The sequence below is a fragment of the Setaria viridis genome, chromosome 3 (assembly GCF_005286985.2).
Source record: "Setaria viridis chromosome 3, Setaria_viridis_v4.0, whole genome shotgun sequence".
NCBI classification, from domain to species: Eukaryota; Viridiplantae; Streptophyta; class Magnoliopsida; order Poales; family Poaceae; genus Setaria; species Setaria viridis.
Window position 1 is genome coordinate 22,913,291 of NC_048265.2, and position 22,994 is coordinate 22,936,284.

The 22,994-nt window shown below is 46.3% G+C and overlaps 3 protein-coding genes, 1 long non-coding RNA gene and 1 pseudogene across 4 annotated transcripts; 1 reads left to right on the forward strand and 4 right to left on the reverse strand.

Annotated features, from left to right (window-relative positions):
* Window positions 1-405: 405 nt before the first annotated feature.
* LOC117850192 (uncharacterized) lies at window positions 406-1,158 on the reverse strand. Its single transcript, XM_034731998.2, has one exon. It carries the CDS (start codon window positions 1,080-1,082, stop codon window positions 546-548), a length of 537 nt encoding a protein of 178 aa, XP_034587889.1. The 5' UTR covers window positions 1,083-1,158; the 3' UTR covers window positions 406-545.
* Window positions 1,159-3,952: 2,794 nt separating this feature from the next.
* On the forward strand, window positions 3,953-8,152 carry LOC117849153 (probable L-ascorbate peroxidase 6, chloroplastic/mitochondrial; annotated as a pseudogene).
* Window positions 8,153-9,142: 990 nt separating this feature from the next.
* LOC117849154 (NDR1/HIN1-like protein 1) lies at window positions 9,143-10,779 on the reverse strand. Its single transcript, XM_034730737.2, has one exon. It carries the CDS (start codon window positions 10,116-10,118, stop codon window positions 9,363-9,365), a length of 756 nt encoding a protein of 251 aa, XP_034586628.1. The 5' UTR covers window positions 10,119-10,779; the 3' UTR covers window positions 9,143-9,362.
* Window positions 10,780-11,034: 255 nt separating this feature from the next.
* LOC117850359 (uncharacterized) lies at window positions 11,035-15,822 on the reverse strand. The gene is made up of 5 exons (XR_004639233.2): window positions 14,402-15,822; window positions 12,581-13,195; window positions 12,326-12,493; window positions 11,762-11,860; window positions 11,035-11,488 (listed from the first exon to the last, which is right to left on the reverse strand). It is a non-coding gene; the product is annotated as an uncharacterized lncRNA (long non-coding RNA).
* A 3,243-nt stretch (window positions 15,823-19,065) lies between these two features.
* On the reverse strand, window positions 19,066-19,935 carry LOC117849155 (histone deacetylase 2). The gene is made up of 4 exons (XM_034730738.2): window positions 19,861-19,935; window positions 19,610-19,773; window positions 19,291-19,355; window positions 19,066-19,199 (listed from the first exon to the last, which is right to left on the reverse strand). Exons 1-4 carry the CDS (start codon window positions 19,933-19,935, stop codon window positions 19,141-19,143), a joined length of 363 nt encoding a protein of 120 aa, XP_034586629.1. The 3' UTR covers window positions 19,066-19,140.
* Window positions 19,936-22,994: the final 3,059 nt, after the last annotated feature.

Sequence of the window (22,994 nt, forward strand, 5' to 3'; positions counted from 1 at the left end):
CGTAGCCCTTATACCTACTTTACAATCCACCGTAGGCCTAAATAATATTAGTTCAAAAGTAAATAGTATTTTAGCATGATTTTTATTAAGCCCAATCCTTAAAATTGTTAGACTCTTTTACCACCCTTAGACATATGAAAGGTTGTGCGGTGGAGATCATGGGATTGGCAGACGAGTTAGGTATATTTGCAATTATCATAAAAATAGTATTGCGAGTGAGCTGGCTTCAAAATCCCATGTTTTTTCTTTTGAAAATGACGACCATGTTTGCTGTTGGGGAATTACTCCTTTTCCATCTTTCTTTTTTTTATTGCGATGTTTATAATGTTTTTCTTGAGTGATGCACGAAAGAACAACGGCAGCCGCACTTACTTACTGCAGATAAACAGGACAAGGCTGCTAATGTGTCCGTACGTGACACTAAAATCTTATATATAATTATACATGGCAGAGTTTAATGACAACACATGATACATGTTCCCTAAAACACAATTAACATCATCATCATAAACAAGAAATCCGTGCAGTCGGACCCCGCAGCTGAACTATCTACTGCCTGGACCGTCAACTACCAACACACCCGCGCGGCGCGCCTTGTGCTGCGGCCGGCGGCGACCTTTTGCCTCCACGACCTCGCCGTTCTCCTGCTCCTCGGCGCCGCCGTCCGTCGTCTCCCTCCGCACCGCCGGCGGCCACCCCGCACAGCAGCTGCTCTCCCTCTTCGCCACCTTCAGGTCGCAGCACGGGGCGTCAGACTGGACCTCCTCGAGCTCGAAGTCCTCCATCCTGAACGCCGGCCGCCACGGCGGCTCGGCCTCCCGCGCCCGCTTCCTCCCCGACGCCGTGGCCGTGGCGCCGGTGCCGAGCATGCCCCTCATGGCCCGGATGTTGTCCAGGAGCGCGTAGAACCTCTCCACCTGCGCGTCGTCGTCGTCGCCACCGCGGACGCCGGCGCTCGTCTTCACGGTGGCCGCCGCGTCGCTGGGCGAGGACGGTTCCACCGCCTGCTGCGCGGCCGACGGGAGCGCGTCGGCGTCGGCGGCCGGCGGGACCTTCTTGCTGCTGAGTGGCGTTGCATCCATCGCGCTTAGATATTTGGGTCGAGAATTGATGCGTGAGAGAGACCGAGGGGGAGGGAAGTGGAAGGAAAGGCAGTGGAGAAGGACGCCGTAGGCAGGGTGCTCTTAAATAGAGGGCCATTCCGAGGTTGAAGTTTTTCGTTACTAAAAGCTGATTAATTAAACGTGTCTCATACTCACAAGTCACAACTTGACCATTCAGACTTTTTTGTAGTCTTTTGTTTTTGTTGCAGATTTAAAAATGCCTACGAGTACGTTTTGAATTATTTTTATATGAAGTGTGGATATATCGGACTCTCACACACCTGCGTCACGCTCAGAAGTCTGAAAAGACTTGGTCCAATCAAATAAGGCATATATAGTACTTTTGGTAAGATAAGCTCTTTAAAAGTATATTTCAATTCAATTATTAATTTCTGTTACAGGTATTGTTAATCTACAAATTCTTTAAAGAAATTTGAATATGCTAAACATGACAACAATATGACTAATGGTTGATAAAGATATAAAGCTTGAATTATCCTTAAAAAAATAGAAAGCACCTTACACTAAAAGCAAGGAGCACATTTTAGCAAAAAACTAAACAAGACGATCGAGCGAGCTATCTAAACTCAACTATGTATGCATAATATTCGTACTTTGAAGTGTAATTATGTTTTTACCTCCTTATGATTTTGCCCTCACCTATTCATAAGTCAATGCGATTTTGCTCTTGGTCTTTGCGTATTTGCCCTAATTTTAACCATTAACTAGGGGCAAAATCGCATTAACTTTGAAGGCAAAATTAAAAAGTTGAGAAAATGAGGGCAAAATCACTATTACACTTCAAAGTAGGAGTATAGACACAAATACTCCTATTCATAACTAGGATGTAATACCGACAAAATATGAGCACACACATGACATACAGCCTAGGAATTTGAATTCCAAGGGCATATGATTTTGATCCTTTACAACCTCGCGAACCACGATCCAATGTAAATCGGTGAGTAGAAACGAGGTCAGGTTGGTCCTAATAATGTACTTCTTCACAGTACGGTTTTTAAAATCTTTTTAAGTTGACATGGGCTTAGTCAAAATATACACATTGAGCCATTGAGCGTCTACTTTAAACCAAGACTGGCACACCGGTCTTCCAAGAACAGCAGTACGCCGGCAGAGAAATGCGTTTACTTTCTCCCGTTGAGTAGGACGCCAGGGGTCGGTCGCCTTTGTTTACCAAATATCCGAGGCTGCCTGCCTGCCTGCACTGTGCGGTCTCTGCTGTCAGGTACTGAGGTCTTCCCCTTTTTTAACCGGGCCTGACGAAACTGCCCTTCCGCCAGCACTGCCCACGCGACGGTCGCTCCACGGGTCGGGGGTAGAGTGGGCAGAGCACCACGAGAATCCGTCCAAGTCCCGACGTGCGCACTGGTTGCTGGCCTCCCGGGCCTCGACGGGTGGGAAAGGCGCCGGTCCTCGTCGCGGGTGACGTCGCAGCCGTGACGCCAGCAGGGGTGGTGTCACGGGGCTCACGGCACCCGGAACCGGAAGGCACACGGGTCGCCTTGCTCCTGGCCGCCGAATATTCGGGTCATTGGAGGACCGGGCGGTCGCCGTGACACGGTTATAATAGCTCGCCGTGGCACGGCGGCGCACGCGGTGCAGCTTGGCGCCGATCAGTCGGTGGGCGGACATTGTCGGTCACACGGGGCCACGGAGGCACTGGGGCAGGGCCATCTGCCCATGTCATGTCACCCGTCGGCTTGGTCGTGCAGCCAGGCAGATCGCTCGCCCGCCCGTGCTACAATATGGCGCGTAAATGTTGGAACGAGATGAGATCACATTCGTGCGCTCACATCGGTATAGTTTTTCCGATGTTACTGGCGCTCGGACATCGGATAAGAAAACTTCTTGGACGTTCCGTTGGTCCATCGTAATATCAAAAAATAACATTTGTAATATAGAAACTAAACATTTGTAACATAGAAAATCACTATTTGCAACATCAAAAAACATGTTGAAAAAACTTTATTAGCCGTTTGTTGATGATGAGGAAAAAATTCGCTGCAACATGCATGGAACATTCAAATCTCTCGTTGAAAATGTAACATCCAAATAAAACATTACAATATGTGTGTGAAACATATGCAACATCTAAATCTACTTTACAACATCCACATGAAACACTAGGGGTGTCTGGTTCCCTTTGCTTATTTTTAGCACGTGTCATTTGAATGTTTAGATATTAGTTAGGAGTATTAAACGTAGACTATTTACAAAACCCATTACACAGATGGAGGCTAAACGATGAGATAAATCTATTAAGCCTAATTAATCCATCATTAGCAATTGTTTACTGTAGCAACGCATTGTTAAATCATGGACTAATTAGGCTTAAAAGATTCGTCTCACCGTTTAGCCTCCACTTATGTAATGGATTTTTATAAATAGTCTACGTTTAATACTCCTAATTAATATCTAAACATTTAATGTAACGGGTGTTAAAAATAAGATAGAGTAATCAAACCAGGCCTAATATTTTTCTCAAACATGAAACACTTCAAACGTACGCTACCTTCCGTCCGATCCCGCGCACTATCCTCGCTCGCCCGTCCCTCCGCCTCGCGCAACCTGCGCCGCCTCCTTCCGCGCTCCGCTCCGTCCGATTGCCCACGAACCGTCCCCTCGCGCGCCCTGCTCCTCTCCCTGCGCCGCCGCCGCTCTCCTCCTCTCCTCGCACGCCCGGCGCCGCCGCCCTCCGAGCCGTCCCTCCGCCTCGCGCGCCCTGCTCCTCTCCCTGCGAAGGGGCAATGGCGGGTCGGGGAACCTCAATCCCCGGGCGAAGGGGCCATGCCCGACGCCTACGAGTAGTGGAGGGTGGAGCTTGGGAGATGAGGAAGGCGTGGATGGCAGCGATTTGAAGGGGACGGTCGGAGGTGCTTGGATTTGACCGGCGAAGTTGTCTGGGTCGAGCTCGTTTCGGTCTGTGTTCACAGGAAGAAGATGCAGGAAGAAAGAAAAGAAAGGGAGACAAAGGGAGACTGAGGCCCGGCCAGCTCTTGGCTTGGGGAGGGGCGACGCGAGGCCAGGCGTGTGGAGGCTGTAGAAGTTGCTTGGGGGTACTGGGTAATTATGCTGTGCTTATTGGCTTATTGTTACCTCTTAAGCTCTATTTCAAGTTCTCGATTAGCAAGATTGTTACCCCCGGTCGCGCAGGAGCTCGGGCGGCGTCCGTTGAGCTCGGCGGCAGGGGATGCGGCGGCCGAGCTGAGGGGCGCGCGGGAGGACGTCAAGCAGCTGCTCAAGACCACTTCCTGCCATCCCATTCTGGTACGGTATTTCTCCTCCTGCAAATTCCTAGGCTCCATATGGGTTGAGCAGACAAGAATTCCTAGGCTCCACGGTAGGGGGCATCTCCCCCTCCGGTCGCTGTTTTTTTTTGGGTTGAGCAGACAAGTGATTGTGTTCGGCTTGATGGAAATCTGCATCTGTACAAAAGTTAAGTTTTTTTTTTCTCACGTTTCGTGCAATTGATGAACCAATACTGCGTCCTTTTGTTTTGGGTAAGGAACGGACTCGTGCGATTTAGTTGGCAGATGTACTGGTCTGTTTATGCTAGATCAATTTTGATCTTTGTGCTTTGTGTGCACTATTTTTTGCATCTTCTCGATTCAGCATTAGATGATTCAGCCTTTGAGTTGCCTAGATACGAGTATGGCTTTTGTGATGTTTTATCGTTTGGTTCAGGTTCGATTGGGTTGGCATGATGCTGGTACCTATGACAAGAACATTGCTGAGTGCCCAAGTGCGGTGGAGCTAATGGTAGCTTGAGATTTGAAATTGAGTTAAAGCACGGGGCTAATGCTGGTAGTGCTTCTCCTCCATTAATCATCTGTAGCTTCATGATGAATTGCCATTCTTATATTTCGTTCTGCGACAGGTCTTGTGAATGCTTCTAAGCTGATCCAACCGATCAAGGACAAGTTTTCAGGTGTCACATATGCAGATCTCTTTCAGCTTGCGAGCGCCACAGCCATTGAGGTCTGTTATTGTACTTCAGCTTTAAGTGAGATGATTGTTGGAAAATGCTTCTTGTTAATAATGACTGGATGTTTTGATTTCTTTCATTTCAGGAAGCTGGTGGCCCCAAAATTCCCATGATCTATGGAAGGATTGACATTACTGCCCCTGAACAATGCCCACCAGAGGGGAGGCTTCCTGGTTAGTGACTACTAACATTAAGATTTGGAACCTTACTCGCCATTTTAGTTCCTTGAGACTTGAGTGGCACCGTACAGGGAGCTTTCGGCTAAAACATAACCTTATTAAATATTACTGGATTTAAGCTCTTGTTGCCAGACTTGTTTACTTGGTTAGTTGCTTATGAAAGCTTAAAGTCTCAGTGTACTGGTAGCTTTCAATATATTATTATGACGTGAGTTAATATTCATGTCACAGAAAATGAATTTAGCATTTCAACATAAATTTGCACACAAAGAATTAACTGACATATTTACTCCATTCAACGTTTACAACAACAACATCACCAACACCAACAATACTTCCCTGCCAACTTTTAATGACAGTCTTGTCCTGTGTCATCACAACTTAGCATTTTTTTTATCTTGCATTTTTGATATAAAGTCTACAAGACAGCACATATAGAATTTTGCCTGTGTTGGAGTTCTAAGTATTTGTCTGTATATGGTTCTAATATAGCTACCTTGGTTGAAAAAGAAACTCCTGGGGAAGCCATGCATTTTTTTACTACATCTTGATTGGCCTCAGATTTCTACTTACATGCTTAAGCTCATGTAATACATTGCGATGGATTTGCAGTTGAAAATAGATGGATCCGGTTGAAAGAAACAGTGCTAGAGCTCCGTTTCGGGATCTGCCAAATAACACCAATCAAGGTAGAAAATATATTGTTTGATAGCTGATCTGCTATGCTGCGTCTTTGTTTGTGGTAGGACACGAACAGTACTGTCACAGCCTCACGGGCTGCTCTGCTTTGCTCTGCTGTTTATATAGCAAGGCAGCTTTGTGTGAATTTGAGATTGATAAATTAGCATCAGGTATGTTTGTGCTGCCCCATTGAAGGTTGGGGGTATGTGTATGGCATGGCTTCGCCGCGCGCCTTAGTCGCCTAGGCGTCTGGAAGGGCGTGTGTTGCCGCGCCTCGCCTTACCGCCTTAATAACCATGGGTGGGACTCAATATTCCAACATCTGCGGGCACTTCTTTTCTTTGGTTATTAATGCTGTTGTTTTGGGGGTCATGAAGTAATAAGTTTAGTGCATCTACACTGCTATTAATTTGCATCGTCTAGAATCAGAGTACAATTGGATGCTGCCTTGGACCTACAGAATACATGTTCCCTTTGTGGGTACAGCCTCTAATTAAATCCACATATGACATTGGGATTGCTAGTAGGATATAGCTAATTGTTAACCAATAAAAAAAGTGTCATGATATAGGTAATTGTTAATGGGAACGTTGCTTTTTTCTGGTTATGCTATACTGAGAAGCCGGATTAATTCCCTCAGCATTTAAGATTATATTCTGCATGGTGCTGACAATAATGCACTTATCTTGTGGATTCAGGGGAGGTCACATCCAATGCCTATCATCTAGAATATGCAGTTCAAATAGAGTGTCTCTGTCTGCAATTCTGCAGTTCCTTTAAATGGTGTTCCTTTTAATATTTGTGCTTATTTTAACATTATTATTATCTTATTGAATGCTTCATTTATTACAATATAAATGTTTGTTACAATCTAAATAGTTCTGCCAGAAATGTAGATTGCCTGCCAATTTTCCATTTTTCTCATATGGTTTTTGTGGCTGATTTTTGTTCCATTTTGTGGTTGAACCTGCAGTTGACAATTTCAATGGCAAGTAGACCAGTTGCAGTCGCAACAGAGCTGAAGAACATGGAGTTTGAATATCACTGCCACATGGTCTAGCTTCCTGCTCTTTGGTAAGATGATGCTTGATTCTTATAAAAAAATGCAGTCCACTGCTTTCTTTATTTTGTTTCTTTTTGCCATTGCGTTCTTCCTCTATTGCTTTGATATCATCAGCTAAACCTCGAATCAGGTATACAGACTTGTCAGCTTTGATTAAAAAAGAACAATTTAGCTAAAAGCCTGAAATGTTCCTGTCACATGGCTATTTGATGATAAAGTCTTTTACTCATAAGTCAAGTGAATATGTAGTTACAGAACAAGTATGCTTGAGCAGTAGAAAGCAAGTTGAATGCAGTTACTTTTGTCTTTATTGTTGATTAATTTAGTCATGAATAAGAATAAACAATAGTTTGCAGCTTATGGGAAATTCTCACATGACATTTGGAACTATAGTATACTATTGTTGCAGAAAACATATATCAGAGCTGCAGCTTAGGATGTAAGCCGGCAATGTGGAAATTGGATAGCTTAACCACATATCTATTCCTCATGGAGAAAGCTCAAACCCTGGTGAGTTCATGTTATCTCTTCTGGGAGAGGGCAGTGGATGCCGATTCCTAATGTTTCTCTCGATATTTCTAAGTACTCCAATGTCTTTGTAGGCATGTCACAAGGCTCTCTTAAAATGGTCAATGATCCACTGCCAGTAAAAAAGGATCCTGTATAACAGTAAATGATCTATAATTTTCAGATAAAGTTTTCAAGTATCTGACTTGGCCAAATATCCACAAATGCATTGATGATAACTGAAGTTTTTATTATTATAAAAACAGCCGCAGTTCTAATGGTCTTTATTTGATTATTATAAATGATATAACTCATTTCAACTCTTGATTTGACTGCAGAAAGATTTGCTGACAGACTTAAGTTTTCGTGTACCAACTTCGAATGCTCAATTCACTGGGGATGGAGCATTGTAATTCAGCTCAGGTGAACTGCTAAGATAAAATTAGATGTCAAAACTCATGTTTCAATTGTTTGCAAAATTTCATATTGTTCACTGTAGGAATATACACTTTTGTTTATCTGTATACATTTTCCTCAACTTTTAGCAAGTTTGATAATTGATGAAATTTGTATATGTACACACTATGCTATCTTACAAAGTTACTTTTTTCAACAGAGCTGTGATTTGCTAAGTTAAGTATTACTGTGAATGTTGTGTTGGTAGTAAATGATAATTGAAATGTGACATTCGTAAGCTCCAGTCTTTATACAAACTACAATTTGTACTTCTATGTTAAGGCAAAATGAATGCTTTCATTAAGACATGTCAAATATTTCATATGATGAAAATGATGCTTATGGAGGTAATTTGATTTTGCCCGTAGCAACGTACGGGTGCTGCCAGCTCACCACCACCCCTGCGCATGCCCTCGCGCAGTCCTTGCCGCCGCTCCGCCACCACCTCTTGCGGCTGCACCAGCCCTCGGTGCACCGGCGGCGCCGCACACGCCTGCTCCTCCTCCCTCGCGCCCACGGCCAGGATGACGCTGCGCCTCCCGCGCGCCTGTGTTGGCGCCCGTCGTTGCGACAAGTGCCAAAGCTGCCGGTGCGGCGTGCTGCTCCTCGCACCACCACGCCGCACCTGCGCTCGGGCGGGTGCAACGCCGCCTATGCTCCCACTGCAGACGATGAAGAAGCTGTTACTCCCACTGCAGACGATGAAGAAGCTGTTAAAAAATGATGCTTTGAAATATTGAATTAGGTTTAGAAAAATATTGAATCGAGTTTTCCAAAATGTTGAACTAGGTTGCATGAAATGTTGAACGTGATATTTTTTCAAAGTGTTGACCTTTTACTAATGTTGAATCTACTCTTTTGAGATGTTGATTTTAGTTTTAAAAAATATTGAATCTAATAAGTTAAAATGTTGAGTTAATTTCCTATTTTGGTTCTAATAAACCTTAAAGTTGCTACTCTTATCCAGCTTCCACCAGGTAGGAGTCCTGTTGGCAAACATCTAGCAGAGTCCGTCACCGTCGTAGCATGTAGCAACAAGCCGCAAGTGCCCCACAGTTTGACAGCGTTCTTGTCGCGAAGCTCCCCATGTCAATCAGAGCCAGGCAAGTGTTCCAAAGTCCAGCGCTGTGAAGCATTACAAAATATAAAGTTAAAATTCCTTTATTTATAAGTTTAGCGCGTATCTACACCATATGCCCACACAATCAAGACTAATCTCGCCTAAATGTTTGCATATGTACGCACGCAGACACACTCACAACCCACACATATCTTATGTATGTACTACCTATCCTGGTATGCCCTGCTCTGACACGCGAGAATTACGTTAGTGATCCATGTCACCCACCCAACTCATCATCATCGCATCACATGTCGACGTTGCAGGCGGGGTCGCCAAGCAGCGGCGCCTGCTGGGGCCCGCCACCGGCGCCGTTGTTCCCTGCCGCCTTGCGCACGCCGAGCAGCAGGTCGCAGCGCGCGTACATCGAGTGCCACCCCCTGTGGAACGGCCCGGACACGAACCGGACGCGGCCCAGCACCACCACGCGGAGCGCCAGCACGCCGTACGCCACGTCCGCCGCCAGCGCCGCCGCGGTGTCGGGCGACACGGGCACCGGCGGCGCCGCGACGCCGCCGCCCAGCACGGGCGCCACCTCCACGGCGGTGCCGGCGTCCTGCGCCAGCGGAGGCATCGGCGTCGCGGGCGTCAGGGGCTCCCCGCGGTACGCCGCGTAGGCGGCCAGCCGGTCGTACCGCGCCGCGGACCGCGCGCTCGGGTTGCGGAGCACCAGCGTGAACTGGAACGACGCGGCCAGCGCGGTGGCGCCACCCGCCGTGTTGGCGGTGGCGTTGTAGAGGGCGAGGACGGCGGCGGAGGTGACGGCGAGGTTGGGGTGGGACGGGCGGTACACCACGTAGAGCACCAGCCAGGTGATGCCGACCGCGAGGAGGAGCACGAGCAAGGCGAAGCAGAGGGCGCGCCCGCCACCTCCGCCGCCGCCGCCGTAGCCGTAGTAGTAGCTGTAGCAGCGGCCGCGGGAGAGGTCGTCGGCGTGGACGCCCTTCCTCCCGCCTCTGTGGTGGTAGTCGGTGGGATCCGGCGGGAGGTGGTGCTCGGCCATCTTCGTTCCGCGCGCGCGTGCTCCTCCTCGAGCAAGTAGTAGGTGGAGGAAGCCAGATAGAAACTATGGAGATATGTGATGTGTTCGACGATGAGGTAGTAGGCTTTGCGGAGAGCGCCGGACGACGACACGCGCGCGAGGGTGAGGTGGTGGAAGAGGCAGGGTGACGTGCGCTAGCGTATCGCCATGCGCGCGCGTCGGGCACTGGGGCTACACGCACCGCTTCGCGCGAAACCTTCGGCTCTTGGTCGGCAACCGTTGGATCCAGTGCTCCTCGAGCTGTCTCCACCTTCAATCCGTGCAAACTTCACCTTCAGCCGTAGATCGATTCGGGTTCTTTTGGTCTAGTGCATCATTCAGCCAATCCAGGGCATAAGTGCATAATCCATCCATCATCAGAGATCGAGCGGAGGTGCAAAGAAAGAAGCAGGCATCTTGTCCCTCGTCGCTGGCAAGTGGTTTCAAGGAATTTTCGGACACCTTTGACGTTGAAGGAAGTTTAAGCACACGTATCTGCTCTCGTGTACGCCAAGTCGGCGTCGAAGGAGGACGCGCTTGTAGCGCAGTGGTCAGTAGCCATGCGCCCATGCTGCTCGTGTTCGTCCTGACCGCCTGAGGTCCATCCCTGCGGACGTGTTTGATAGGAGATGATTGAAGTGGAACGAAGGGAATTGAGTGTAAAATACACTAAGTTTTCCTACAATCTCACCCATTCCACTTCAATCTACTATCCAAACAAGTCTTGAGGGATGCACTCAGGTGTCTCACACGGACCTTTGTTCCCCTAGGCTCCGGTCATAAACAGCTGCGAGATCTTGATGGTTTTGAAAGAACTAGGATCGTATCCATACGTTGCTACGGGCAACACAAATCATAGATAGATATATACCATTCTAATCTTAGTGGACAACTAACATAAATGCAATACATCCAACTTTATTAAACAAGCGTACATGACATCTCATGTTCCTTCGTATTACAGGTGCAACACAAATCAAACATCATGGAGAGTCATCCATTAAGTTATATAAAAAGGACAGTCAGAAGATCGATAGGAGAAAAGCTTATGTCTAGAAATGGTTTTAGAACAAACCCCGCTAAACCTAATGTCTATCACCTATTATACTGCCACCAGTAAGGATCTTGAAGGTAAGCAGCAAGAAACCTGCATAATCAGTAATTAAGAATAATCACATTCAAAAACAGAAGCTAGATAGCTATGCTATCCTATCCTCAGTTATCTCCGATGGCACAAACGCCATGAACCTTGACATAGGAGTTGGATTATAGGGGGCCAAATCCAGCAGCCCCCTTTTCTCCATCATATTCCTGCATTCACCATGAATGATACAACCATGTTGTGCATTAACCTGCCATGTCAAAGAATGCATTATAACCTCAAGGTTGTATGTAGATTGATCTGATTTTTTTTTCATTACAAGAAAGGTACTGTTGTTGTTACTTAGTCAAGGACATATGATTAATTCATAAGTTAGTCTCAGGCAAATCCTAATTAACAAACATATTACCCAAAAATCAATATGATCTTATCAACATGCTATTTTGAGCTACATTAAGAAAATAAAACTGGTTGAAAACAAAGCATAGAAACGAAAGAGATTGTGTGCAGAGAAAGCCAGCACCTTCGCACACTTGCTAGAATCATGCGTCTAGCAACAGTTTTGCTCCACCACCAGCTGCATCATGAGAGCGTGCGTTGCTACGGGAAAAATAAATTATCCCTACATGCAAAACAAATGTAGAATCGCATCACATGACATGAAATTGCCATTGGGCATACCATTAGATACCAAGCACAGAATGAAACAAAATTAAAATTCATGTGCAATTGCATGTGTAATAGACAAAAACATAACAATATCAGATTGCGACAAAGATGATTACTCCAACCGACAATTTGGATGTACAACATGCTAATGACCACATCACATGATTTCACATAAACAGCAAACTCAATGAACACATAATCTTTCTCTATTTTCTTCATCAGAAATATCAATGGAGCCACCAATCACCAGCCCTACCCCATCCCCTACAATTTGGGTGTACAACATGCTAATGTACCATGAAACAAAATGTAAGAAACACAGTGCTGGCATAGTCATAAAACACTAATCATATTTGTTTTCTCTAAACAAAGCAGCAGAAACAACATGGTATTAACAAGCGAGACTCAATGACCATACCCTGATTCCAAGTCAAATCTTCCAAAAGATTTGGAGCCTGCAAGGCCAGACATATTTCAAAGTTGAAACCATCACGGATTCATGGTTTACGCAAAATGGCAGGCAGTCTTTGTCACCGTTATCATCCATTCCCATGTTCCAAGCTATGTCAGGTGTGATTATGCATACCTACATCAAAGTATTTATGCAATCATAAGTAGGAGAAGTATTGCGCATATGGCTCTCAAGGAACAACTAAAATAGGCAGAGTTGTACCTTATCTGCCAACAAGCTGCACACAAAAAAGACCTGCATCTGTTGGGGATGGAAATAATTAAATAAAGCATCCGTTTCTCTGGACACAACTCTCACTGCAGAGTTGTATAAAAGACATTGGGTTTGAGGCTTGATGCTTGATGATTGTATACTTAAACAGCACAGATATTTATGGTGAAATTTCAAATAACCAGAAAACTTATATAAAACAGGGGCATGACAGGGTAGTTAGATAAAGAAGCACAGGTTCCATTACAGTTGCTAATATATCTATAAGTTCATGTAATTTAATAACCTCCACTTATTTGATCGCAACATCTCATAATCATAGTGGGAGAAGATCAGAAGAACCAAGATAGGTTAGTGAAATCAAGAATGGAGAATTCCCAAACTAAAATTAAACTTTTTTCAAGGAACAGAGGTATGTGTCCAAACTAAAATTAAACTACTCGACAAACCTCCCAAATCTCACCCCCTAATCACCAGCATCCCACATAACGTACATTAACCAGGAAAAATATTTTTAAATATGCATGCTTATAGTAAACCAAACCTGGCAGAGAACCCAGACGATAAAGATTCTACATTTTTTCTTCCATCCAACCTCTCTAGAACCTAGATAGACAAAGAAAATAAAAGGATGGGCCAAGTGAGTTCAACAGAGCCTTGCTTGAATGAAATTGTTTTTTATAATGAAGTTGAATAGCATTTTCTTGCTATATAATCTAGAGTTGATATGTTGCTAAATAATTTTGATAACTTGTGTAGCAACCAGTACAGTAATAAAATTCATGGCCTGATCCATCTATGGTTTGTACAACTTAAGACTTCATAAAAAATTCAGTCCAACAGTGCACACTATTTGTAAATTGTAACTCAAGCAACCTTCTTGGACAACAGTACACCTAGATATGAACAATCGTAATATTTTGCATTGAACCACCATTAACCAATAACCTAACTTTCTTGGCAGAATAGCATGGACAGGAAGGAATCAATAACAGCAAAATAAACCACATTTGGTATTGATTGTACAAGGGAAAGAAGGAAAATGATGTGTCCTAAAATCTAGAAGGCAAATGATTGGGCATTAGTCCTCACAAATACAATGGTTAATGCAGTTCTTGATACCTAAAGCCACCCATTTACAGATTAAGAGTTGGGAGCCAAAAGTTAAATTTGAAACAAATGCCAGTGCTTTGTAGGCTTGAAACCAAAATTCATAAAATAAATAAGGATTGGAGAGCCTAAAGCTGATATGAAATAAATACCACTGCATGTATCCCTGAAACCAAAATTCACAAAATAAACTGCATGTAGTCCTGATTATATGTTTGTTTGAAAATTAACTTTTCCGCCTCTAACATGGAACCTGCATGTTATCTACCATGTTAGATACATTGCATGGGCACAAGTACAATAAGTGGCCTCAGTAACAAGAAGATTGGCTCAAGAATCAATATTAATATATCATCACTGATTGCTATAGAAAGTTGACGAGCAAAAGGCCAAAGTCTCCTAACTGCAAATCTTAAAGAAATATTATCGAGAAATTAACATGCACAAAATAAAGTAGTCCATAATTCCCATATTCAGAATATGAGAGCATAAAAAGGTATTTCCTGTAGGTCTAACTATGGTTCAATCTGGCGAGTATGTATAAGTGTAAACTGGGATGAAGTAATGGCTCTAAGAAATTAGCCTATTTATGTTAGAAAAAAAATCTCAGTTCTATCAAATTAGGAGCAAGATTAAAGCTACTGTCATCTAAAGGCACATAAACACAGGGAGACTCAAAGCAAACGATGGATAGTTGGATACCTCATCTGCAGTACCACATCGCAGAGCAGGTTACAGTCCTCCAGGCCCTCCAAATCTTCAATATGCTAGCACTTGTGATATGTTCTGAAGAATACGCTACAAATGTTCCCGCCTCTTATAGCAAGCCAACTCCTCTCAAATAAACACATAGTAGCATCTTTCTTCCTTCACACCTCTCTTTCTCCCTCTGCCTCCACCGAGCAAGCAATCCTCGATAGCTAGCAACCTGCCAACCAGTTTCTTTCCTTTTCTTCCTCCAAATTAGCAAGCAACAGGTCAAATATAATCATCAGCACACCTCTTCTCAGTTCTTCTGTCCACCATGATTGCAGCAGCAACCAGTAGTTCTCCCTTCTTCCTGCTGGCAAGCAGGACGAGCTGATCATGAACCCAGCTAACCTTCTCTCCCTCCAATAGCAGCATGCATCAGCAGCAGCACGCTAAATCCATCTCTAAAATCCCCAAGCTCCAACAGCACCGCCATGACCTCATCTCTAGATCTCCATCGATTCTTGCTGCACCTCCAACCAAAGCACGACATCTCCTGAGCTTCTTCTCCTACCCGAGCCACAAATCCAGCACGGGCTCCTCCCAACCCATCTCCCTCATGGGCAATTCAAGCCATGGCCTGCACCTCAGCTCCTCTCAATCGCACAGCTGATGAGTTGGGGCAGATGCCGCAGGATAAGCCAGTCGAAGGTGACACAGACGCGAATGTTGATTGGGGAGGTGGAGGTGGGGAACACAAGGATGAGCAGCACGGGGGAAGGGGAGACGGCATTTGTTTGATGGTGGCGGTGGATTTGGCGAGGAGGGGATCCCGCGCGAGGCAATGCCGCGCCGGGCGGCATGGCGCGGTGAGCACAGAGGGCGAGCGCGGTGAGGAGGAAGAGGGGCGGCGAGGAAGTGCTGCAGACCATGGGTAAAGGATGGCGGTTGGCGAGAGGCAGACCCACGTGGGCGGGCAGAACCACGGACCTATCGATGCGGTGGACGGCGTCGGCGACGCAGGGAGGAATCGGCGGCGGCCCGGCGGCAGCGCAGGGAGGGAGACGGGGATGGCCAGTGAAGTGGTGGACGGCGAAGAGCCCGAGAGCGCAACGAGCAGCAGGAGAGGAGAGGCCGTTGGAGTCCCGGGGCTCCTCCGCCACGAATCCGGCGTGGCGGCGCACGGAGACCTAGCCGAGGAGAGGAGGATGGTGAGCGGTGGCGGCAGCGCAGGGCGACCAAGTAGTGGCGGCGGTGGCGGCAGCAGCGGCGTAGCAGGGCGAGCGAGCCGAGGAGAGGCGGATTGCGGGCGGTGGCGGCGATGCAGAGCGAGCGACGATGAGTAGGCGAGCGAGCGGAAGATGGAGGGCGGAGCGTGAAGCGCGGGGCTGGCGGAGGCGCAGCGGACGGCGCGCGCGGTGGCTTCTGAAGCGTTCCATCGGAGGGCGGAGCGTGAAGCGCGGAGGACGCAGGGTGCTAGCGGACGGGTGAACCGAGTGGAGGATAGGGGACGTACGATGTTTTTTCACCTCTTTGGTTTTTTAAAGTAGATCAGTAGAAATGCCCATGCGATTGCTACGGGTCACTACTTGCTCTCACGTTATTATACGTTTGTTCATAATATGTTAGCTTCGCTTCATAATATGTGGTAGACAATTCATCAAAGATGAGTGGCAGAAAAGACCATTACTCCATCACCATTACGAAGGAAATAATAATTACCACCAAATATGAAACTTATAGGAAGATATCAGCAAATACTACATATGAAACAACAGAGACATCATCAGTAATACTGAATGCCTTAACATCTATCTACGTGCACAGCACACGCATCAACTGCAGTAAACTACAGTAGAAGTCGTGGCATGGCACAAGTGCAGTGAAGCACAGTCATCCATCCACCAACCACCGTCTGCTTTCCCCATTTTTTCCCCGACGTGGCGACAACCAAGCCTACCCAAGGATAATAGACAGCCCAATAGATCATTCAGTAGTTCCTAAAGGCCGACATCTCAATACGAAACTCTCGATCCTTGCCTTGCTCCTAGCCAGAAAGTCGTTTAATCACCGGCTTCGTTTTATGCTGCCTTGGCTTATGGCATGTACAGAATAATCTGTTAATGCTAAGATTCACGTATGGCCTACACATCCTCATGCCCGTCTGACCGCTTGAATTGTGCTGTGTAACTTGGAATCGGGAAACTGTGGATCAATTTCGTCACCTGGGAGTCACGGGTATCACGAAGCGTAGTTGATCAGCCACTATAGGCTCTGCATGAAAGAAGATTGCACGGGGTAATGAATGTATTGTGATAAAAGTAGATTTCTGCCTATTGCTGGAACTATATGAGCATGGTTCATGGTGTTTTGTGCTCAGTAACTTATAAAAATCAGAGGAGAAAAATGTACCATCATACATTTAGGCAGATCGTCATCCTGCGTCCTCATGTGAGTCTACATACATGCAAAGAGCTACTCGTTAGGCATTTCCAGTCTAGCTAGAATCAGAACATGTAAAATTGGAGTTGGTGTATGTTTAGAAGCTGACTGACAAGAGATTTTGAATGTTACAGTTCATATTTTGATTACAAGCTCAACGAACCAATAAAAATGCAGAATTGCACCTAGGATTTTAGCTTGAATCAGGTTAGAACTCCTAGGGGGTGTCTGCTCTTTCCTCTGTTTCCTTTATCTGGCAATGTAACTAAACTCTGATATTCTCGTTACAAGTAATGGAAATTGATGGGGTTGTTTTTTGAGCAATTTTATGGTTGCAGCCCTCTCAAGCTCAACACAGGTTGTAACTAATCAGCTGAACCTGAAGTCCACAAACTGCCATCAAGAGAGCTCCTTCAGTTGATTCCCTTTCTCCAGCTGTACATAGCTATTTAATCCATCTTATTAACAGAAGGTAGAAATACACCCATTTTAGATCTAGAATTATGGATTTTTTTTCTACCAGCAGAATTGAATCCTCATGGTTTAAAGTTCCATAAATTAATCAAAATTTAGTTTTTCTTCAAACTACAAAAAGGCATACTATATTGTTAGCTCGATCTATGACTGGATCACTGCTGAGAACTTTTTCATAATTCCTGGCATCCTAAACGGTAAAACAGCAACTGTCAGTGCTGAAATAAGGGTCCATCATGGTTCTCCCATAAGCCCACAAGTTGATGAGGTGCTCATTCCTAATTCTCTCCAACCAATTCTTAGTTCAGTGTTGTGCATCTGCACTCCAGTCTTGGGTAAGGAATAGGCTGAAACTATATGCATTCAGATACGTTCAAACACCAGAATAGGCAGTGTCTATATTGGCTTCAAAAGAAATGAGCCTTAGTCATACAATACGGTTTTTCACCTGTACTCACGAAAGTTGATCATTGGTTTAGTTAACCATCCTAAGCAACATGGGCCGCTATAATTGGCTGGTCAGGGTCTAAGCATGCAAAGCACCGTGTAAATATAGTATTAATAGCATCAGTGCCTGGTGATATCATCACACCATACATCTAATTTCCCAACTATTATACAATATAATGTAATATGAAGCATACAGAAATATGCAACTCAAATATCATATTCTGCAGTCCAGATCCTTGACGCAACGAGTCATGCAAAATATCACATTCACAGTAAAAAAAAATGCACACATGAGGACTTCCGTTAAAGCAACACATATATAACCACTGATATTATAGGTGAACTCAAAAAGATTAAGATACTATCAAAATGTACAGGTTACATTGAGAGCCTTATCAAGATTCTCCAAATAATCTTCTGTTTTTGTCCCACTCTAAAATGCAAACAGGTGTCAACTCCAACATGAAACAGATGCAGAAAAAATATAACAAACAGAGAACAGGATAAAAAGTGCTACTTACATCTAACTTGACCTTTTGATCAATGTATTTCTTAGCCACATGATCCTGAAACAAAATGATGTCCCTTTATACTAAAAAAGAAAAGGAACAAAAATGGACCAGGCACATTTTTTATGGATAGGCCTTCATGCGCTCTGAAGGTTAACAGTGCATCTGCTGAACCTCCTGAGTAACAAAACTGGATATACTGCACCCAAAACTTCCAATAGGTATGCAAATACCCCCCCCCCCCCCCCCCCCCCCCCCCCAAAGTTGGATGAACCCCACCCGAAAACCAAAATAGAGCACAAATACGGCACAGCCCTCCATCCCGCTCTCCCAACTCTCTTGCACCACTAACGGGGGAAAGTTTAGGGTATAGGAACTATGAAGCACAATTCTCAATTTTGCAGTTCAGGCTGAGACCAGATGCAATGTAAAAGTACAGGGAATTAATATAGCATTTTTTTGTTTATTACAAATGAACATTTAACTTCAGTTTGGAGTTAATTGCAATGCAGAAGACTGACTTGAAAGATACAGAATTATCAATGTCAGTCACACAGACAAAGCTAGCTGTCCTGTTCTTATGTCGTACAACTTACAAGTATTAAGTTCCAGTGCCCTGCAGGATGCAGAACTTGGTATGCCATATGTGGTAGACAAAATCCCATGGTAATAATTTATATTTCTCAGAATGAAATATATGCACTATCAGCAAGAAAAAAAAACAAGAAATTCAGAAGGGAGGGGGGGTGCAGAGATTAGCTAAATATCAAACAGCAGTACACATTTGTTATTTATACTTTATAATAAGTTAATGAACAGCCTCAGGAAGGAGGTATCATGGTGATAGATGTAGGAACCGTTTCAGGGTTAACAGGGTTAAGTACTTACAAAAGGATATATTCCAGAATTGTACATGTCCAAAGTGTAAACCCTTCCTGCAAATGAAGAATAAATGCCAACGAGCCATGAAATAGTAGCACGTACAAAAGTATGAACAAGAAAATAATAGAGCACTCAGCCTCTCACCATCACCGCCAAAGTCTTTTTCATGACCATTTCCTTGGTGAGCATCTAGATCAATGATCATTACTCTGAAAATGAGAAGAGTGAGTGAGTGACTCATGAAATAAAGATAGCTCTATCGTAGTCTCATATCAATAGTTTCCATCATTCCTTAGAGTACTTTTAGCAGACAGTGATAAATTATAATGCCAAGGGAACTGCCTTTTTTGCATTACAGAAAAAAGGAAGCATAATGATAGGTCAGCATACTTATCAGTTATCAGTGCATATAGTTACAGGAGATATGCTGTAGATGTCTAGTACAGCTGAATAGTTATCCTACCTTGAAATATTTAAACGGACGAAAGCAAAATGGATGCACAGGGAAATATCAGCATATGCACAAAATCCACCCCCTTCCTCTGCTGAACAGTGATGGCCTCCACCAATGTTGATAGCCCATCCCCTTTCTAGTGCAAGTTTGGCTGATAAAACAGAGCCACCCACCTAAAAGGTAAAAGCTCACTTCAGCATGCTCTTTGAACATCCCAAATTAAGAGCCAAAGGAGCACCAAAAGACAACAAAACATTTACCTGCTTCCGAAATGGGTAAAGAAGTTTTTGCTGAACAAGCAAGTTAGGGAGGTCGCCGATGTGCATCCTCTCCATGGATCGATGGGGAAGGCTGGAGTCGGGGCCCCGCCGCGTCGCCGCGACGGCCACGAGGCACGACAGCCCCGCCGCCCTGGTGCCCCTGTCAAGCCCGCTCTTCAAGTCGGCGGAGCCGATGAGGCGAACCAGCTCCGCGAGCTGCAGCTCGGCGCATCACGCGTGCCAGGGACACCGCCGTGGATGCGGCCGCCGTGTTATCCTCCTCGATGCAGTCGGACGTGGCGACCACGCGCACGGCGGCCTCCGTTGCCTCGAGGCCCCTCTCATCCTCATCCTTCTCCGTCCGCCAGAACACGTGCCCCCCGGAGACAGGGGCGCGGCCGCCGGGCACCGGCGCGGATCGAGGCCGGGTCGGCTCGAACCGCCGGAGTCGCGGCGCGGCAGCGGCCGCCGCCGCCGATCCACGCCGCCTCCCGCGCGGGGGCGCCGAGGCCGAGATGGAGCAGGCGCGATGGAGGGAGGGGGAGGCGGAGACGGGAGCGGAGGTCGCGACGCCCCACCGCCGCCCCACCGCCGTCAATCTCCCACCCCGCGCGCCGCTCACCGGGGGGGGGGGGGGGGAGCGATGGGGCACTCCGATCCGCGACGGCACCAAACCGTGGGTGGCGCAGACGGGGTGGGTTTGGGGGGGGGCGTAATTTAGAGAAGAACTTTCCCTTTAAACCCCCTCTCTTTCCTCCTTTTTCAATCCGACACCCAGACTATTCATAATAATGGACTGCGGGTGGTAAAAGGAGGGAAGGGAAGGGGTTAAAGGGGAAAAACTTCTCCCCGACCTTGGCCTCGGCCGCTCAGGCCGCGCGCCCACCCTTCACGGCCACGCCGCGCCGCGCCGCCCGCCACGGCCGCTCGCTTCCCCCTCCCTCCGAGCCGCGCCCTGCGCCGGATCCAGATCCGGCGGGAGCAGGGAGGGGCGGCGGGGAGCGAGGGCGGGCGGCGGAGCGGCCTCGCGGCAGCCAGCGGAGCGGGCGACCGGCGGCCCCCTCCCTGCCAGGCGCTGCTGGGCTACAGCCGCCCGCCCGCCCGCCACGGCCGCTCGCTTCCCGCTCCCTCCGAGCCGCACCCTGCGCCGGATCCAGATCCAGCGGGAGCAGGGAGGGGCGGCGCGTAGCGAGGGCGGGCGGCGGAGCGGCCTCGCGGCAGCCAGTGGAGCGGGCGGTCGGCGGCCCCCTCCCTGCCAGGCGCAGCTGGGCTACACGCTGTACGCCGAAATAAAGGTGTTCGAGGTGGCCGCGCTCTTCGTCGACCCGGCGGCGCTGCTGGCCGCCAACGCGCTCGACTTCGAGGGCCCCGGCGCCGCGCACCGCATCCTGCCCATGGGCCTCTTCGTGCGCGTGCCCACCCACTGCTCTTGCGCCAACGGCGTCCGCAAGTCCGTCGCGGTCCGCTACGCCGCGCGCCCCGCCGACACGCTCGCCACCGTCGCCGATGTCGTCTTCACGGGGTTTGCATCGGAGATCCTCGAGAGATGGACGGTCGACCGCTCGGAGTTGCTCATCGGCCATAGATTAGCGTCCGGGGCGTATAGCCGGTTGTTCCGTGGGATCTACAAGGAGCAACCTGTTGCTGTGAAATTTATCAGGCAGCCTGATGATGGTGAGGATGAAGAGTTGTCTGCTCGGCTTGAGAAGCAGTTCACTGCAGAGGTTACCATTCTGGCAAGGCTCCAGCATCGAAATGTCATCAAGGTAAACTACATGAACTTTCTTGTAACATTTTGTTCTGGTGCTTACTGCTTACCCTTGCATGATTGCATCGGCTTGGCAGTGAATTAGTGCATGTCTTTGCACATTTGATCGTGATAATTGCTACATTTTTTTGTGTAGTTATTCTTGCCTGCCTATTCATGGATCAACAATCCAATATGAACATATATACTAGGACTTGCCCTTTTTTGCGGAAAGATAGGACTTGCCCCTTTTTTTATGGTTGTTGGGTAGTATGAGGCCCGCCTGAAATAATTAACAGGCGTCAACATGCATCAGCATTACATTGCAGAGTTTTGGCACATATTTAGGACTGCAATCGTGTGGGCCATAACTATTTTTCTTCCGTTTTTTTTTTGGATCTGATGCTTACCCTTTGAATTTGCTTCTGTTGTAAATGTAATCACGATAATTGCTAAAATTTGCTGTGTTCAGCTTTTCTACATATTCATGGAACAATCCCATACAAATATATATACTAGGACTTGCCCCGCTTTTTTGTTAAAAGATAAGTATGAAGCACGCCTGAAATATTTAACAGGCACAACATGCATCAGCATTACCTTGTATTGGCACATCACTAGGACAACACTAATGTGAGCCACAAGTATTTTCTGCTTCTTTTTCTTTTTTTTCTACAAACATGAATTTTCCTACCACAATATCCTGATGTTTTTGCTTAGAAATAAGGAATATGCTTAGCACAATGCAAGCATATTCCCCTAGCGATAAAAAGCATATAAAGGAATATTATGGTCAATGCATTGACTTTGACTTGTTTGGCCAACTACTCCGATAATCAAGGTTATCATATATTCATATTTGTCAATGCGGAGGTACATTTTAATTGGTACCTGTCAGATGGCCCATCAGAATTCTTACAAAGGTTATGGCATTGGATAGAAGCAGCATTTCAGCACATTACTTCTCTAAATGTCTTCGGCCCTACTAGAAACTATGTAACTATTTGCTATAATTATGATTTTTAGTTGAGTTTTCTGTATATTAGATGGCGTATAGCTCCAATGAGCTGTCAGTAATCCATGAAATACCATGTAAATGCGCTTCTTCTGCTCTCTGCCTACTGCTTCTATCTTTGAACAGTTTCTGGTGTTTTAGGAACATATTTTTCACTGAGAAATATTGCAGTAACTATTTCCCTTGAGCTCGAGGCTTTCCTTGAATTACTTTTGAAATTGATCGGTAATTTCTTTTCTGTGTAAACTAAGTTGGCCGGTTAGGTGTGGTAGGCCGGTTTGGGTTGCCTTAGGCAGTTGAGCTGGTACACGTGAATGCCATTCCATATCTTTGTATATTGCCCAGAAGAGTTACTTACCTTATGACGAACTT

Coding starts and splice junctions, on each gene's coding strand:
- LOC117849154 (XM_034730737.2), bottom strand. CDS start 10,118: ATGGCCGAGCACCACCTCCCGCCGGATCCCACCGACTACCACCACAGA.
- LOC117850192 (XM_034731998.2), bottom strand. CDS start 1,082: ATGGATGCAACGCCACTCAGCAGCAAGAAGGTCCCGCCGGCCGCCGAC.
- LOC117849155 (XM_034730738.2), bottom strand. CDS start 19,935: ATGGAGAGGATGCACATCGGCGACCTCCCTAACTTGCTTGTTCAGCAA. Junction 19,774..19,860: donor TTTACCCATTTCGGAAGCAG/GTAAATGTTTTG, acceptor TTTACCTTTTAG/GTGGGTGGCTCTGTTTTATC. Junction 19,200..19,290: donor AAAAGACTTTGGCGGTGATG/GTGAGAGGCTGA, acceptor CTTCATTTGCAG/GAAGGGTTTACACTTTGGAC.